This window comes from Tasmannia lanceolata, unplaced genomic scaffold, assembly GCF_043159265.1.
Source record: "Tasmannia lanceolata isolate RefF3 unplaced genomic scaffold, GAP_Taslan_0.1 ptg000013l, whole genome shotgun sequence".
Lineage (NCBI taxonomy): Eukaryota > Viridiplantae > Streptophyta > Magnoliopsida > Canellales > Winteraceae > Tasmannia > Tasmannia lanceolata.
In genome coordinates this window covers 50,340,012-50,356,754 of record NW_027518690.1, presented here as the reverse complement: position 1 = coordinate 50,356,754, position 16,743 = coordinate 50,340,012, and the positions used below count along the sequence as shown (strand labels likewise).

Here is a 16,743-nt window from a genome sequence, read left to right as displayed (position 1 = left end):
CAGATCTAGATGCATTGGTTGTTTCACTAGTCTATTTTGCATGCAGTGCATTTGGCACAGTTTACTAATACAAAATTAAAAGAGAAACAAATGAAAACCAAATGACATTTTATTCTCTGAAAAGAAATGGTAAATACTAACCTCAATCTCATCAACATGATGATTAGATGGAAAATGAAGAAATGGTGAAAAGGTTACAGTCTCTAAGACTAATGAAAACACAAAGCTCTCTCTATTTCTCTCTTCAGTTGGCCTTCAGAAATATCGAACTGGAGTTAAAAAAACAAGAAAATAAACTACTCATATTTTTCTCAGGGCATGAACGGAGCGAAAACGACCACCGAATTGTGCCCGCCAAAGCCAAAAGAGTTGGAGATCCCTGCCATGAAAACAAAGATAAAGTTAATCAGGAGAATAGTGATGAGTAAAGGCATAGGGTTTGGGCTTGAAGATAGAATTTCATGTCAGATCACATGTGTGATGCAATTAACATGTTTTCAACATTTGTACATATTTTCGGACTGAAATGACAAGGACAGTAGAAAAACTATCAATAAAACAGAAAAAATGTATGGGAATTGAAAATCTAGACACTACTTTACACATACCAACATGAACATCATGCTTTTTCTTGACATTTGGAACTGTGTCGATGGTAACAGCAGGCTCCAAGTTCTGCAGAAAAGAAAGACACACAAGTGAAATAATTCGAGAATTGTTATCCTAAATTACAAGTAGCAGAAATGTATACGGAAATTTGAGGAAAAGTTCGCTGATGAGCAATACAAATTGGTTAATGGTTGGATGAAGCCAGCCAGTAGTGATAGCTTTGATGGTTGCTATGGCTTCCAATCCTCCAGCAGCTCCGAGGCAATGCCCGATCATCGACTGGAAAATATGATTTCAAGAGTCGGGAGAATCCATAGTCACGTTTATGAAATAATGAAAATGCCATTAATAAATTAAGAAAAAGGAAACAAACATAAGAGCACCTTAGATTGTTTAAAATGGACACTCTTGGTTCAGATAAAATTTAAAACAACTCTTAGTCTTAATCTTTTGAGACAAATTGCCATAGGTCAGATTTTCTGCCCACACTATAAATGGGTTAAGATGTCTTGCCTTAGTTCCATTCATTTTCATTTCTGAAGTGTCCTTGAAGACCTTCTTGATGGCATTAACTTCTGCTAGATCTCCTGCAAGGGTTGATGTAGCATGAGCATTCACATAGTTCACCTGCAAGTATCAGAAATTTACATTTCCATCATAAACCAAAAGAATGTGACAAAGAAAGAAATCGAGGATTAGCTGAATAATGGAAGTTTGATGTAATAAAACAAAACTGAAAACAAAAAATTGAAGGTGGGTAAATGTAGAAGTAACATGAGTTCCAATAAGATCGGCAGATTCTAGGTCAGGTACAATAGCAAAGGTTTCCTGTAACAAAAGGTGACGTACTGGGTCATATTCTCAAACATATTTTATTGAACAAAAAGGTGTTAGATTATAATGTACAGGTTTTCATCAGATACAGTCGGTCAAGTGCCTAGGGTTTGGATGGACATTGTTAAGCGCCTGTATATAGCTTTATTTATTAGGTTATTCACGAGCTTGATGTAAAAGAAACATGTAGTCACATATAAATAGATAATTCAATTGGCAAAGAATCATCACCTACGCTTATATTTTGCAATTAGGGTTCTGACAAGCAAATGCAATAGATTACCATGGCATGCTTTTATTTTGTAAAATGTGTTTATATGACAATTGCCACAAAAAATGAGACACTGACTCATTAGAAGAGACACTAAATCAAAATTTTCATATAGGTAAGAAGAGACGGCAGTTTTATTAGAATGTATTGATATCCTACGAATGTCATTGCTGGTTAAAATTTCTTTCTGATATCCAGAGATATGTGCACAACCTTTGCTATAATTGTTGCTTACTAGTATTACTAACTTAACTAGCACTTTGACCCTTTAATGAAAGAAATATTAAATTGCAAATATTACATATTTAGAAAACAATAACACTGAATGGAAGCAAATTAGTCTAGCTCAATACAGAGGTTAGAGTGCTCACCTCTTCAGTGGATACTCCTGCATCTTCTAAGCTCTTGAATATGCAAGAAGAAACTCCAAGGCCATCGGAGCGAGGATCGGTCATATGATAAGCATCACAGGTTATGGCACCCCCTAAATACTCTGCAATAATTTTGGCTCCTCTCTTTGTTGCGTGTTCCAAGCTTTCCATAATCTTTCCCCAGAAACCCATATATAAGTTGAAAAATTAGCAAATATTTAAAATATATGCATGCATTTCTTCATGGATACTATATCTACTTATTCAGAACATTTACATGAATTTCCTATCTATTTAAAATATGAAAAAATAGTGTGATTTTCCAAACGATCATGGTATCCTCAATTTTCCAATATCCTTCACTTTCAAAGAAAAGTGTAGACTTGTTTTTGTCATCAAATATTTTATGAAAATAAGCATGTAACAATATATATTAATTTCTAAAATCATTTTACAAAAATCAATGGAATTACTATTATCAACAGCTTATTGAGGCTTTGGATGGGAAGTTCAGTCAATCCAAAATAGTAAAATGTAGAAGTTGGAAACACAGAAATTCAGCGAGATGACAATGTTACCAGTACACCAGAGCCTTCTCCCATGACGAAACCGTCACGATCTTTATCCCATGGCCTTGAAGCTTTTGCAGGCTCGCCATTTCTCTGTGACAAAGCCCTGCATGCGATGAAGCCACCGACTCCGGTAGCCATGACTGCAGCCTCTGTTCCTCCAGCTACCATGATTTCTGCTTCTCCCCTTCGTATGTGATTTGCAGCCGCATAGAAACAGTAGTTTGCAGTTGCACATGCTGTGGAAATGGAATAATTCGGTCCCATTAGGCCCGTATCTATTGCTAACAGTGCAGATCCCATATTAGTGATGGAGTAAGGAATAAAAAAAGGGGTAATTTTCTTGAAGCCCTTCTGGATTAAAGACTCTACTCCACTGCTGAAAGCTGTCAAGCCTCCCATGCCTGTTCCCACCAGCACCCCGATTCTAGATCGGTCCATCTGTGAAATTTACAAAAATTACTGTTCTTATACCGTTTAATCTCCAGAATGGTGCTTGATAAAAAAATGTTTTCTATGGGTCAAGTAATGAACAATTTGAAGCGTTAAAAACATAATAAGAGTTATTAGTCTTAGTCACTGTTTTTGTTTCTTTTAACACAATTCTACTTACATTTTGCAAGACTTCGGGTCCGAGGCTGGCATCTTCAAGGGCTTTTTTACCGGCGACAAGGCAATACCGCCAGCAGTCATCAAGCCGACGGTCATTCTTCCCATCGATGTAACCTTTGGAAGAGAAATCACGGATCTGACCAGCAAATCTGACAGAGAATGTAGAAGCGTCGAACCTATCAATTGCGGTTATTCCACTCTCCCCTTCCAAGAGTGTATTGTAAAATGTATCGATGTCATTGCCAAATACAGAAACTAGGCCCATTCCCGTTATGACAATCCGTTTCTTGGGATCCTTCTCTCGTTTTGGAGCTGCAACTGTGGGGGAAGCCACAGCCCTCACTGCTCTGAATTTTGGAGCTGTTGAAAGAAACCCAAATAGAATTGTTCAAAATTGGTATATGATAGAACAGGGGCATGCTAAGTAACAACATTGGGATGACGCCGATGTTAACGGAATAGTGATTATACCCGCATTGTGTTATTAATTAAAGTTGACAGCATTCTGAGTTGGGGATTAACTAATGTGTAATGTGTGCATGTCTTTTATTGAGAAAATGATTGGGATTTTTAAATCAAACTAGGATGTTAGAGATTAAAGAAAAATAACAAGAAACAAGAACAGAGTATAGAAATACCTCACTTGTGCCTAAATCATTAGACACGAAAAAGATTAATTTGAGAGTGTTTACAAAAGGCTATAAACTAAAACAAGAACAGAGTATAGAAATACCTTCACTTGTACCTAAATCATTTGACTTTATACGAAAACACGCAAAAAATATTACTTTGAGCAAGTATTTGAAAACCCAAAGGCTATAAACCAAATAAGGCTGGTTTTTCTTCCTTCTTTTGTCTTGAACACACTAAATTCACAGACCAACAACAAGATTGATAATCCATTTTTTTGTAAATTCTGTATTCTCCATACTTCCAAACATTTTCATTTTGATTTGTATGAGTGCTAATTACATTTGGTTTGATTACAAAAATGTATATGCGAATATTTTTAGAATACTGTATATAAAAAATCAACTTATTTTATTTAAATATTTGTTCTCCTCTCTACAAATTGTCATCTTTTAAAAGAATCTTTCAGACCTCTTAAAATTCCCACTAAAAATTTAACTCTCAGCACCACCTTGAACTCACCGATTCTAATCGTCACACAATAACTAAAATGGAATGGGTAAGAAACCCAAAGTTGTTTGTAAAACCAAAGATCATGGTATTCAATCAATACGCCATGATCACAAACACAACAGACCTAATCAAAACAGTATTACAAATCTATTAATTCAAGGATCTAACCATCCAAATTACTAGAATACAAAGAAGATATTAGAACAAAATATTTAACTAGATCGATCATGGTAGTGATCGACGGGATGGATCTTCTACTGCCTTTCTGGTCTCTGGTGGGAGAGATCTCCTTTGGTCATGTTAGATGGCAGTAGAGACCAACCCCATATTTATAGAAAAGGCGTCTAAAGTTCCACCCACAATAGAACTCTATTCGGCTTAATTTGGCTTAATTTGTTTAAGAGAGCAACAAACTACACTATCCAAGACTTAACTGATGTAGTTGAATTGGGCTACACACTAACCATTCACGTCTCAAGAAAGACTTAATTGATGTAGTGAGTGTTTAAAAACGCGGATGCAGGTCAAAGGCGGCCAAGAAAAATGCTTGTTGACTCGGCGCAGACGCGGACAAGAACATGTTTGACACGGATGAGCAATCGGTTGAAGCAGTCATAACTCGGGAGAGTCAAAGGAGTTTTTATTAACTATGTAGGGCAAAATGCAAAACGGGGTAGCAAAACACAGAACGCGGCCAAGGGAAAGGGGAGTTGTCAACTCGGCAGAGTCCATAATGATGCTGGGGAGTTTTAAAACTATGCGTGAATTGGGCTACACACTAACCATCCATGTCTCAAGAAGAGGATGAGATACATTAATTACCCTTATACCCTTTACTGATCACTGTCTTCTGTCTTCAACGGGTAATTCCAGTCATTTCCCTCTTAATCACATTCATAAATCTAGACCGTCGATCTTAGACCAATGATAGCCCGTGTAAGATCTTACATTGTGCACAGAGCAAAAATCAATTTTCACAACTTATGAAAGCACAAAAGAAGAGAAATCAGAAAAATAAACAACACCCACATATAAAACAAACAAACCCGGTAACCAATCTAAGCTAGAAGCAATATCAGTGAAATAGTAAGTCAAAAATTATAAGACTCAGATAATTCAGTGGTGATAGAAATCATGGAATGGATGATACTCACTTGATGAACCACGAAACCCATTCGAGTTTCTCACAACTGAAGCCATTTGCTTGTTTTCCAGTGGTCTGAGGCCATTGTACTGAAGCAGAGAAGCCCCATTGCCTCCCAATTCTCTGTTACCAAAGACCAAATTAGAAGAACAAGAACCAGTCATCGTTGCCATCTCTCTCCTTCTCTCTAAGAAGTTGCTGTTATTATATTCACGAGCTTTGATATAAGAGAGAGAGAGAGAGAGAGAGAGAGAGAGAGAGAGAGAGGCTTTGGGTTTTCAGAGAGGAGAAAGAAGCATGTGGAGAGGGATGGAGTTCACGAACAGGCCTTTTCTTGCTTTGAAATCCGTTGGAAAATCCGCCATTGCCACCAATAAAGGCCAAAAATGGCGATACTTTCAATACTATTTGTTCATTCATCCTTTCCTTTTTAATGACGACTCCACACTCCACGCGTCCTACCAACTCAAAACAACCACATTAGTACATTACTTCTCTTTTTGAAATTCCTCTCTTCCTTATATACCCTCCGGTTTGTCTCCAAATGACAGAATTAAACTCATCTTCTAAATCCCTGAAATCCTTTCCCTTTTTTCTTTTTTTTCTTTTTTTTTCTAACGAAGAAAGATAACTAAGGGCCCATTTGGATGGCGAGAGGATTTTGATTTGGATTTGTCACATTTGCAGCCCATTTTGCGTTGTGATTTGGTACACCTGGCAAAAGCGACCAGTGCCCCACCCGCAAATTTACGGGCACGGGTCTGAGTTTTAGTGACCCATCAAAACTAACCCGCGGGTGACCCAACCCGCAAAAACACGGGTCGGGTCGGGTCAACCCGCGGGCACCCGCAAGTCACTTGGCTTTTTTAAGGGTGGTGATTTTGTTATGCTAATTAGTTAGATGGCTTTTTTTTTTCTAATGTAAAGGATGGTGATTTTGTCATGCTAATATATTTTTTAAGGGTTTGATGCCTGAATAGGTTATGGCTAGCACCATAGAATATAAATAGGTTGTGGCTAGCACCATAGGTTGATCCCAACCCTCCGATTTGAATGTTAGAGGGTTGATCACTTGATCCTAACCCTCTATAGATCAGAGGGTTAGGATCAACCTATTGAAATGATTTTTGGGGCACAATCTATGGATGGTTTGGATCATCCCACGGTGCCGGCCATACCCCCCTCATCAAAATCCAGTGATAACATTTTCAAAAATAAACAATTGTTTGAATTTGCGGGTGACCCGCGGGTTGACCCGGCCCACCCAAGGGCCGCGCGGGTCACCTAAATTCTGACCCGCAAAAATGCGGGTCATCTCTTGACCCGACCCGTGTGACCCGCATCATCCGCGGTTGACCCGGCCCGACCCACCCGTTTGCCAGGTCTATGATTTGGATCCGGATCAAATCCTTGGATTTCCAAATCAGCGATTGACGGCAAAAAAAAAATCAGATTTCCAAATATGCTGTGGAAATAAGTAATTGGAAATCCACAGATCTGGCAGTTTCCTTCACCCTCTTTGCTCCTCAACCTCTCCCCTCCACTAGGAAGTACCCCCTTCCCTCTCTGTCTCCCTCTACATGAGCTGGCGGATCTAATTCATTTTGTATTTGAAACTCAATTCCAAATCCAAATACAAAATATGAGGTATCCAAACGGGCCCTAAATTTAGGAATGAATAGACATTACATATTCACGTCAATGGAGAGAAGCCCCAGAGTAAAAAAGGAGTTCCTCAATGCTCCAGATTTAGCAAGGCGATTTGCTAAATCTTTTGCACACCTAGGAACATGATTAAAAGAGAGAAATCTATCATTATCATAGAATTAATCTCATCCAAAAACTTAGCTAGTCTCCATGGACCCATGCTACTGCCTTGAACCCAAGAAATGACATTTGATGAATCCCCTTCTACTTCCAGCTTGCCTTCCCTTTAATCCCTAAATAAGCAAATGCAGACGTGAAGAGCACGAACCTCCGCTTCTCTAGAGTCCATTGTTCCAATTGGTCCAGAGAAGGCGTAGATGATGGAGCCGTTACTATCTCTAAAAACTCCTCCGATTCCCGCTTTGTTGGGGTGGCCAAGGGAGCAACCATCGACATTTAGCTTGAAAACATTATGTAGAGGGAGGCTCCAAATCGCTATCCTCTTTTCCTTTGGAATGGAGTCCACCATGATCGTCTTCCAATTCCTTAAAATGCAATCTGTTGAGTAGCCCCAGAAATCATTATTTTAACGAGCCCAATTTGCCACGCTGAATATGTTCTTCCAAGGTATCATAAAGGAAGATCAAAACCTTTCATTTTTTTAACGAGCCCAATCATTTTTTCATTTTTTCTTTTCAATGATATCTGGTAGGGGTCTTGCCTAACCCCAGCTTACCTATCAAAAAAAAAAAAAAAAAAAGGAAGATCAAAACCTTTCCTCAAAGGTCCGAGCATTCTTTTCCAGCCAAATCTCCCATTTGCGAATGAGATGCCAAGGAACCAAGACCTATCATGTTCCAACTCAATAGAAGATTCCTAATAGAGTCTGATGCTGCCCGCTGAATGCCAAACCAATCATACACACGAGACCATATACAGCGAGTCTCTTTACAATGGAGGAATGAGTGGTTTATAGATTCTTCCTCCAAAAGCAAAGAATGCACCTGTTCGCCATTGGAATATTGCTCCTCTTGAGCCTACCCAGCATATTGATTCTATTCAACACTACCCTCCAACTGAAAGCTTAGATTATAGTTGGCATTAGCATTAAGGAGTTCCACACCTTATTCCATGTAAATGGGGAAGCCAAGGGACGACCGAGAAACCTATAAAGCGATTTGAGCGAAAAAGGCTTCTCGGATCTGGGGTCCTTTCCCTTCTCAGTAGTAACAACAAAGGCACCGTTATTTTGTGTTGCAGCATCTTATATTTATTCTTTGGATGAAGAAATTTGAACAGCGGCATTTTGGTCCATTGGTACCAATGCCTAGAATTCATTAAGGGTGTCAACGGATCCACTTCGGATCTGATCGGATCCACCTACGTCTTAGTCACCATCCATTCAAAATGTTCTTCGGATCCTGCTTCCTGTGTCCCCATCACGATCCATTTGAAATCATACTGACCCTTGGAGATGAGGGTGTGAACTGTGAAGCAGTGGGTTTAGGATTTAAGGTCTATGGTTAGAGAAGGAAGAGAAGGGGGTGACTTGAGAGGGATGAGTGACAAAAGACTTAAATTAGGAATCAATTGAAAAAAATGCATATAATTTAGGAAAAAATACAGGGTTTCTGACACATTCAACTTAACCCCTAATGTTTAAAAAGTTACAAGTAGACCCCTTGTGGTTTCAATTTGTATAAGGTAGGCCCCCTCAGTTGACGGTTCGTCCACAGATTAAAGGGTTGAAGGGTTGGGATGATCCGATGGAGCTGGTTTTTTTGGGCACACCCTATCTATGTCAGGGCCCATCAAATGAACGATTTGGATCATCCAAACCAACTTCGTTGAAGTACCCTACCTTCTTTTTACTATTTTTTCTAATTTCTCATTTTTCTTCGCCTTTGATATAATCTCACACAAGAGGTGAGTTCTTAAATTTGGTGGGTGCCTTTGTAGTTGGAAACAACCACAACATGAGGGCTGAATCAGAATAGGATGCCAATTCCAACAATATCCAAGCCAACTGTTGAAGTATAAATGATTAAATAACACCAACTCTAACAGCTTAGGCACAGTTCGTTTCAGATTGTGACAACCTGATGGTGAGGGCCCCAACCGATTATTGGCCCAGAATTATGTTTTCTAGGCCAATAATTGGTTAGTGCCCTCACCATCGGTTATCACAATCTGAAATGAACTTGGCTTAAAAATCTGTTGTATTGTCCATTCCCATGACGTGGGACCCACTCTCACACACATAAGTTTCCTATTTGAATTAAGAAAGAAGATGAAGATTTCTTTTTTTACAAGGAAAGAAAGAGAGACGCTTGTGGCTCTGACAGTCCAACAGACGTCTCTCTAACTTCTTCCATTTCCTCAAGTTTTGGGTGGAAACTTAAGAGGGGCAACTATCTTTCTAATTTCTTGTATTTCCTTAATTTGGTGGAAACTTAAGAGTGCCATTGTATTACCCATTTTGATTAGTTGACATTTTGTGCCATTGTATTACCCGTTTTGATTAGTGGAAATTATGTTGGATTTGTGAAACAACCCGTTACTCCAAAAGCTTAAGCTGTTGGAGAAAGGGGTTATTAATCTTTTATACTTTAACACTCTCCCTCACGTGTGACCCCCCTTTCTTTGGGTTCGCCTACACGTGGCACAATGTGGCCCCTCTTTTGGGTTTGGCCATTGCATGTGGATTTTTGCTATCAAGGAGGATTGAACCCAGGCATTTGATACCATGTGAAACAACCAGTTACTCCAAAAGCTTAAGCGGTTGGAAAAAGGCGTTATTAATCTTTAACAGGATTCGCCCCGTGGTTTTTCCCTCTTCCTTGGAGGGTTTTCCACATAAATCTATTGTGTTATCTGCTTTGATTGCTCTCTTGATTGTTTGATTCTTTAATCTACATATAGTTTTGCTTTGGAATTTTAGTGGTTTTTCTTAGATCAAAAACCCTAAAAAAATCCACGTCTAAGGCAAAAGGAGAGGGGCAACACCATCTCTACCAGATTAAGCCTTCGGTGTAATTGGTTGTTTCACATCCAATATGTGCTTGATTTCTTATATTGATATTGTTGTTTCCGTTTATGATGTAGGTAAGAGCTGTTACAAGGAAGAACTATGAACCATTGGAGGAGGATTCTTTTAGGCCTATCCTTCACTACTACGACGGGCCCAAATTCCGCCTTGAACTAAACATTCCCGAGGTACCTTCTTTTAGTTTTAGCCGCCCACTCGTTCTCATGTCGCCATGAAGAACTATCCATCTAACTAATCTCCATTTTATGGGTTTTGTTGATTTTCAGGCACTGACATTGCTGGATGTATTTGCAGAGAGCAACTTCTGAAAACTAAGGGCGGATTTAATACTTATATACCTCCAACTTTGTGAAGAGATGAATAGATAAGATAAGGGAAGACAAAATTGAAAGCACTATTACACTGTACAGTTGATGAATCAAATCTTTGGCAATACAGTTAGGACGGGGTTGGCAGCCATGAAATTTTTTTCCTTGGAATATTAGATTATAGAGGTAGAAAACTGTGAGGGCATGAGTGAGAGGGTGGTTAGAATTGGCTGAAAACAGGGAAGAAGACAAAACACTACTTAAAATAAAGATATATTTTTTTGTTGGTATATAATATAACCCATATATGTTCTAATATAAGCCCGATAAGATAATGGACCGGTGTAGTGGGCCTATTTGGGCTAGAGCCCACTAACCTATTAAAACCCTACTGTATCTCTATATATAGGGGCCGGAGGCAACAAACTTGGTATTCCCAATTAGATACCTTAGGTGTAATGCTTCAAGCAACCTCTTGATTGACCTAATTACTCTAACAATCTTGAAGCATTACAAACCCTAGTTTTTGGATCGTTACTCTCTCTCTCAGGCTCGTGGGTTTTTCTTAACGCTTGTTTGGGTTTCTTCAGCCATCCGTTTTTTGCGAGTCATGGTTTTTTGAAGAACAATAGAGAGGACGTCTGCCTCTTGGATCTGTTCCTTCGAATCAACAAAAAAAAAAAAAAATCGCCGGGCTCTTTCTCACGGATTTGGGCGAGGTATACTCTCCCTCGAATATATTTTGGGCGTGTGGTTTCGTTTCTGAAAACAGAGTAGGCTTACTTGACCAAATTTGTGGCGTGGGTTCGTCTCCCTCAACTAGCCGCCGGGCTTCGACCATCTTAGCAGGGCTCGGCAAATCGTACCAGGGAGTCAAAATAGCAAGCCTCGGTTTCTGATTCACGGAAAGAGTTCTGTTACTCGAAGGAGGACGAAGGGAAAACAATAACTCATCACTCTCCTCTGTAATTGCCGTCTAAAACCCTTGTTGCCGGAGATCCGCATTTACCCTCTTTTCAGCCCCAACCGGAATTGCCGGAGCGGTAAAAATCGCATCGGAATAAACCTGGTTTGGTCTTGGATTTCTGCAAATTCCACAACATAGTTGGTGGAGGCCGAAAACTTGCAGTCCTTTCGGGGGAAAATCGTTTCTTGGCTTCGGATTCTTGTAGACCTCTCTCTGAATCTTGTTTTTTGGTGATTTTTGGTCGTGGGTTATCACACCAGCAACTTCGTTTGGGTTTGGGCTTCATCTCTCTTGGTGGACGAAAACCCATATGCAAGTTCTGTTTGTAGAAATCCCGAAGTTGTAACTCTCTTGGAGGACAACTTTCAATTTGGTTATTGGACCTCGGTTTTTTGGATTCGGATCTTGGAGTCTCTTGGATTCGGTTCTTGCGAACGGTTCACGCGGTTCGGTTCTTGCCGTCATTCTTGGATTGGGTTCTCGCAATTTGCCGATCAAGTGCAATATTTTCACTTTTTATTTAATATAAATAATACAATGGAAAAGAATGGTATGCATTTTGAGATGGTCAAACTTCAATCCTTTGGTGGATCTGAGTTTAACTCATGGAAGCAAAAGACTCAATTCGGTCTAAAATATATGAATTGTTTTTATACTGTTTTGAGTACCTTTGCTGAGACGGATGAAGAAGTTGATGAATCTCAATGGCTTACATACTGTTTTGACTACTTGTTGAATTGTGTTTCATATCGTCTTGCAGAAACCTATAGTAAATTTAACACTGCTAAAGCAATATGGGACAACTTAGATGCTCAATTCAAGAAGGAGGAGGAATTGTCCAAGACCCATCTTGTGAACAAATTCATGGATTTCAAGTTTCAAGAAGACAAGAAAATCACTCCTCAAGTTACTGATCTAGAGAATTTGAGATCTAAGTTGCATAATGAAAAAATAGTTGTCTGTGATTCATTTCTTGTGGGTGCAATTATATACAAGTTACCATCTGCATGGCACTCTTTCAAAACCGAGATGTATCGGAAAAAGGTGCAAGTGGGACTGGATGATCTCAAACGATTCATTCGAATCGAAGATGAGAATCGAGCTAGGAATAACTTGGAGATGGTTAGACAGCAACAGTCTGCTGCTAATGCGGTAATATATCCCAAGAAATTTCCTCGGAAATCCAAGTCACCTAAAAGTGAACATCCCAAGTTGGAGGCCAAAAAGACTATCTTTCAGAAAAAGAAGGGCAAGTGCCACAAATGTGGGAAATGGGGTCACTTTGCTGCAGAGTGTAAACAACTAAGAAGGCTAAATCTGACACAACCCAAAAGGAAGCTCATATGATGGTGGGCAGTGCTGCGCCTAAGAGTTTTATTGCCATGTTAGGCAATGGTAAGGCCAGTACTTCTTCAGACTGATGGTTAGATACAGGAGCCACCTGCCATGTTTGCAACTCAAAGAAACTACTTACGGGTGTTGTTGGCGTGAAAGAGACCGTTATAGTGGCTAGTGGAGCTGAGGCAAAGGTGACTCATACTGGAACTGCGAACCTGGTCCTTTCTTCAGGTAAAATACTAACTTTAAAAAATGTTAAAGTAGTTCCTGCTATTCAAAAGAATTTAATTTCTATTAGTCTTTTAGACAATGCTGGCATGTGTTCATCTTTTTTGGGTGGTAGAGTCACTTTAACTGTTAACTCTTATTATTTTGGTTGTGCTTTCTTAATCGATGGTATGTATAGATTGAGTTTAGCAAATGAAACTGTTAGTCCAGTTTGTTCCACTTTGATTGATCCTAAGTTGTTACACACTAGATTGGGACATGTGAACTATAGGAAAATGGTCACACTTGCTAAAACTCATACTATACCTTTAGATACATCGATTAGATTTGACAGATGTGAAGTGTGTGCACAAACCAAGATCACTAGAAAACCTTTTCCTTCGGTTTCTAGGAGCACACAACTTCTTGAGTTAATACATTCTAACCTCTGTGACTTTAAAAGTTTCACTACTCGAGGTGGTCGGAAGTATTTAATCACTTTTATAGACGATTTTTTTAGATATTGTCATATTTATCTCCTAAAATCGAAAGATGAAGCTTTTGATAAATTTAAAATTTTCAAGAATCGTGTTGAAAATCAATTGAACTTGAAAATTAAGCATTTAGGAGTGATAGAGGAGGAGAATACACTTTGACAGAGTTCAAGGAATTCTGTGCCTCTCAGGGCATAATACTTGAAACTACTGCTCCTTACTCACCTCAATCTAATGGCATAGCTGAACGTAAGAACCGGACGTTAACTGGAATGTTAAACTCTATGTTATTGGCAGCTGGCATGCCTACTAGCTATTGGGGAGAAGCAGCTTTAACTGCAAATCACATCCTGAATAGAGTACCACACTCTAAGTTGACCACTACTCCTTATGAGTTATGGCATAAACAACCTTGTAGATATGACACTCTTAAGACTTGGGGCTGTATTGCTTATGTGAGGATACAAGACCCTAGGAGACCTAAGGGAGGACCTAGAACAAACACTTGTATTTATCTAGGTGGTGCAGAAGATAGTGCTGTTGATCGGTTTTTGGATCTATCTACCAATTTTGTTATAGAATCTAGAGATGTAGTATTCTTTGGGAATAAATTTCTCCGATATCATGGTTTGAACCTACCTGGCGATACTAAGATTGTTACAGAATCGCATGTAGAGTTTGAACAGAATATTTCTGGCCCCTGTCCTACACTGATTTCTACATCAGAATCTTTAAGAGTTTCTACAAGAGATAGAGTACCCAAGAACTTTGGTGAGGACTTTGTGACCTACCATGTAGAGATTGATCTATCAACCTATAAGGAAGCGATGAGATCTATGGACTCTTTGTTGTGGGCAAAAGCCATTGATGATGAAATGAGCTCTCTGTTACAAAATCAAACTTGACAGCTAGTCGATTTGCCAAAAGAGGCTAAAACTGTGGGCTGTAAGTGGATTTTGAAGAAGAAACTTAATCCTGACGGATCCATAGCTCGGTATAAAGCACGTTTAGTTGCTAAGGGCTATACTCAAGTCAGTGGGATTGACTACTTTGATGTTTACTCACCGGTCTGTCATTTGGCAACGATAAGAATTCTTCTTGCTTTGGCTTCTATTGAGAAGTATGTTGTGCATCAAATGGATGTAAAAACGGCTTTCCTTAATGGAGACCTTACAGAGAAAATCTACATGAACCAACCTGAAGGGTTTGTCATGAAGGGTTTCGAGAACAAAGTTTATAAGTTACACAAATCTTTGTATGGTCTTAAACAAGCACCTAAATTGTGGCATCAAAAATTTGACACGGTAGTAAAGAGCTTTGGTTTTCAGACCAGCTACTCAGATAAATGCCTTTACTTTCGTTCTGTGTCGAATAAGGTTCGATTATTTGTTTGTATGTAGACGATATGTTGATTCTTGGTTCCGATCTCTCTGTCGTGAGTAACGTGAAAACCACTTTGGCTCAAGAATTCGACATGAAAGATCTTGGTATGGTTCACATCATTCTTGGTATGAAAGTAAGTTTTGAAAGGCAAGGGATTACTCTTAGCTAAGCCCATTATATTGAAAAACTACTTTCCACATGAGGATACAGTAAGTGTAAACAGATTGAGACACTATTTGATTATACCAAGAAGCTGATCTCTAATGAAGGAGACAGTGTGAATCAGTTAGATTATTCTAAACTGATTGGTAGTCTCATGTATGCTATGAGTTGCACTAGGCCAGACATAGCCTTTACAGTTGGCATGCTGAGTCGTTTCACTAGTAATCCTGGCCATGAGCACTAGGATGCCCTTATGAGGCTTATGAGATACTTTAAGGGTACTCAAGGATATGCTCTATGTTATAATGGCCATCCTCCTATTCTGGAAGGGTATTTTGATGCATCATGGGGCTCAGAATTAGGAGACAGTAAATCTACCAGTGGTTATATTTTTACACTGGGTGAAGCCGCTGTTGCATGGAAGTCAAAGAGACAGACTTGTATTGCTCTGTCATCTATGGAATCAAAACTTTATGCTTTAGCTTCTACAGGAGATGAAGCAGAGTGGATAAGAGATCTGATCCTGGACATTCCATTGACCCATTTAAATATTAACTCTTTAAGTTTGTTCTGTGATAATCAAGCTACAATTACGATTGTGAAAAACTCACTCTTTAATGGTAAGAGGAGACATGTCAGGCTGAAACATGCCACGCTGAATTATCTTCTAGAACAATTTATTATCACTTTGGTTGATGTGAGATCAAAGGATAATATGGCCGATGCTCTTACGAAGGGACTAAACAAAGATCGAATATTCAAAACTGCGGGGGAGATGGGGTTAAAGACTGTGTAGACGTGTCTTAACCTATATTCATATTATTTTGAATTTTTCGGATCTCCCTATCTTGGCCAAGATAAGCACTTGATATGTTTCAATGATGTTAACAGTTATCTTTATGTCATTCCACATTTGATGACATGTCCTTCTTGGGAAATGTTGTTTCATTCCAAACTTGATGATACAGCTTAACTCAATTTGGATATGATGCCTGTAACATTTCAAATGAAAACATGGAATGGTTCTTTGTAAAGAAACTGTTTAGGTCTGGTTCTTGATTGAAACTTGACATTGATGCTTATTGATATTGATATTTATTTTTCAGCCATTATGAAATTGTACTAAGTTCTTTCTGTAGAACTAGATACTTTTAGTAAAATACACAAATGATTGGATTCATTTTAATGAAATTCATATTTGGTAATTTACAGGAATTGACGAAAATGGAGGAGATTGCCTCAATTTGGATCTTGATGAGGATAGCTTACTTGATGAGTGAATCCTTATAGAGCAGTGTGAACTATTATTTTCTTTTCAGTTGATTAAATAGTTCACCTACATGAGAAACTGCTTATGTTTGAGTTTAGATTATTTCTAAAACTCTTGGATATTCTTTTAAGTATTTTTGTTTTCAGTTGGATTACAAATCTTTATTGATATGGTGATATGGATGATTCAATAATTTTGTTTGGACATCACATTAACTATCTATTGGATTGTGCTATATGTAGAACATATGAGGAGATTGTTGGGTATATAATATAACCCATATATGTTCTAATATAAGCCCAATAAGATAATGGGCCGGTGTATTGGGCCTATTTGGGCTAGAGCCCACTAACCTATTAAAACCC

At 38.7% G+C, this 16,743-nt stretch overlaps 1 protein-coding gene across 1 annotated transcript; it reads right to left on the bottom strand.

Annotated features, from left to right (window-relative positions):
* Positions 1 to 91: 91 nt before the first annotated feature.
* Positions 92 to 5,946, bottom strand: LOC143890498 (3-oxoacyl-[acyl-carrier-protein] synthase I, chloroplastic-like). The gene is made up of 8 exons (XM_077395206.1): positions 5,564 to 5,946; positions 3,268 to 3,626; positions 2,664 to 3,095; positions 2,086 to 2,259; positions 1,123 to 1,236; positions 787 to 888; positions 609 to 675; positions 92 to 379 (listed from the first exon to the last, which is right to left on the bottom strand). Exons 1-8 carry the CDS (start codon positions 5,724 to 5,726, stop codon positions 312 to 314), a joined length of 1,479 nt encoding a protein of 492 aa, XP_077251321.1. The 5' UTR covers positions 5,727 to 5,946; the 3' UTR covers positions 92 to 311.
* Positions 5,947 to 16,743: the final 10,797 nt, after the last annotated feature.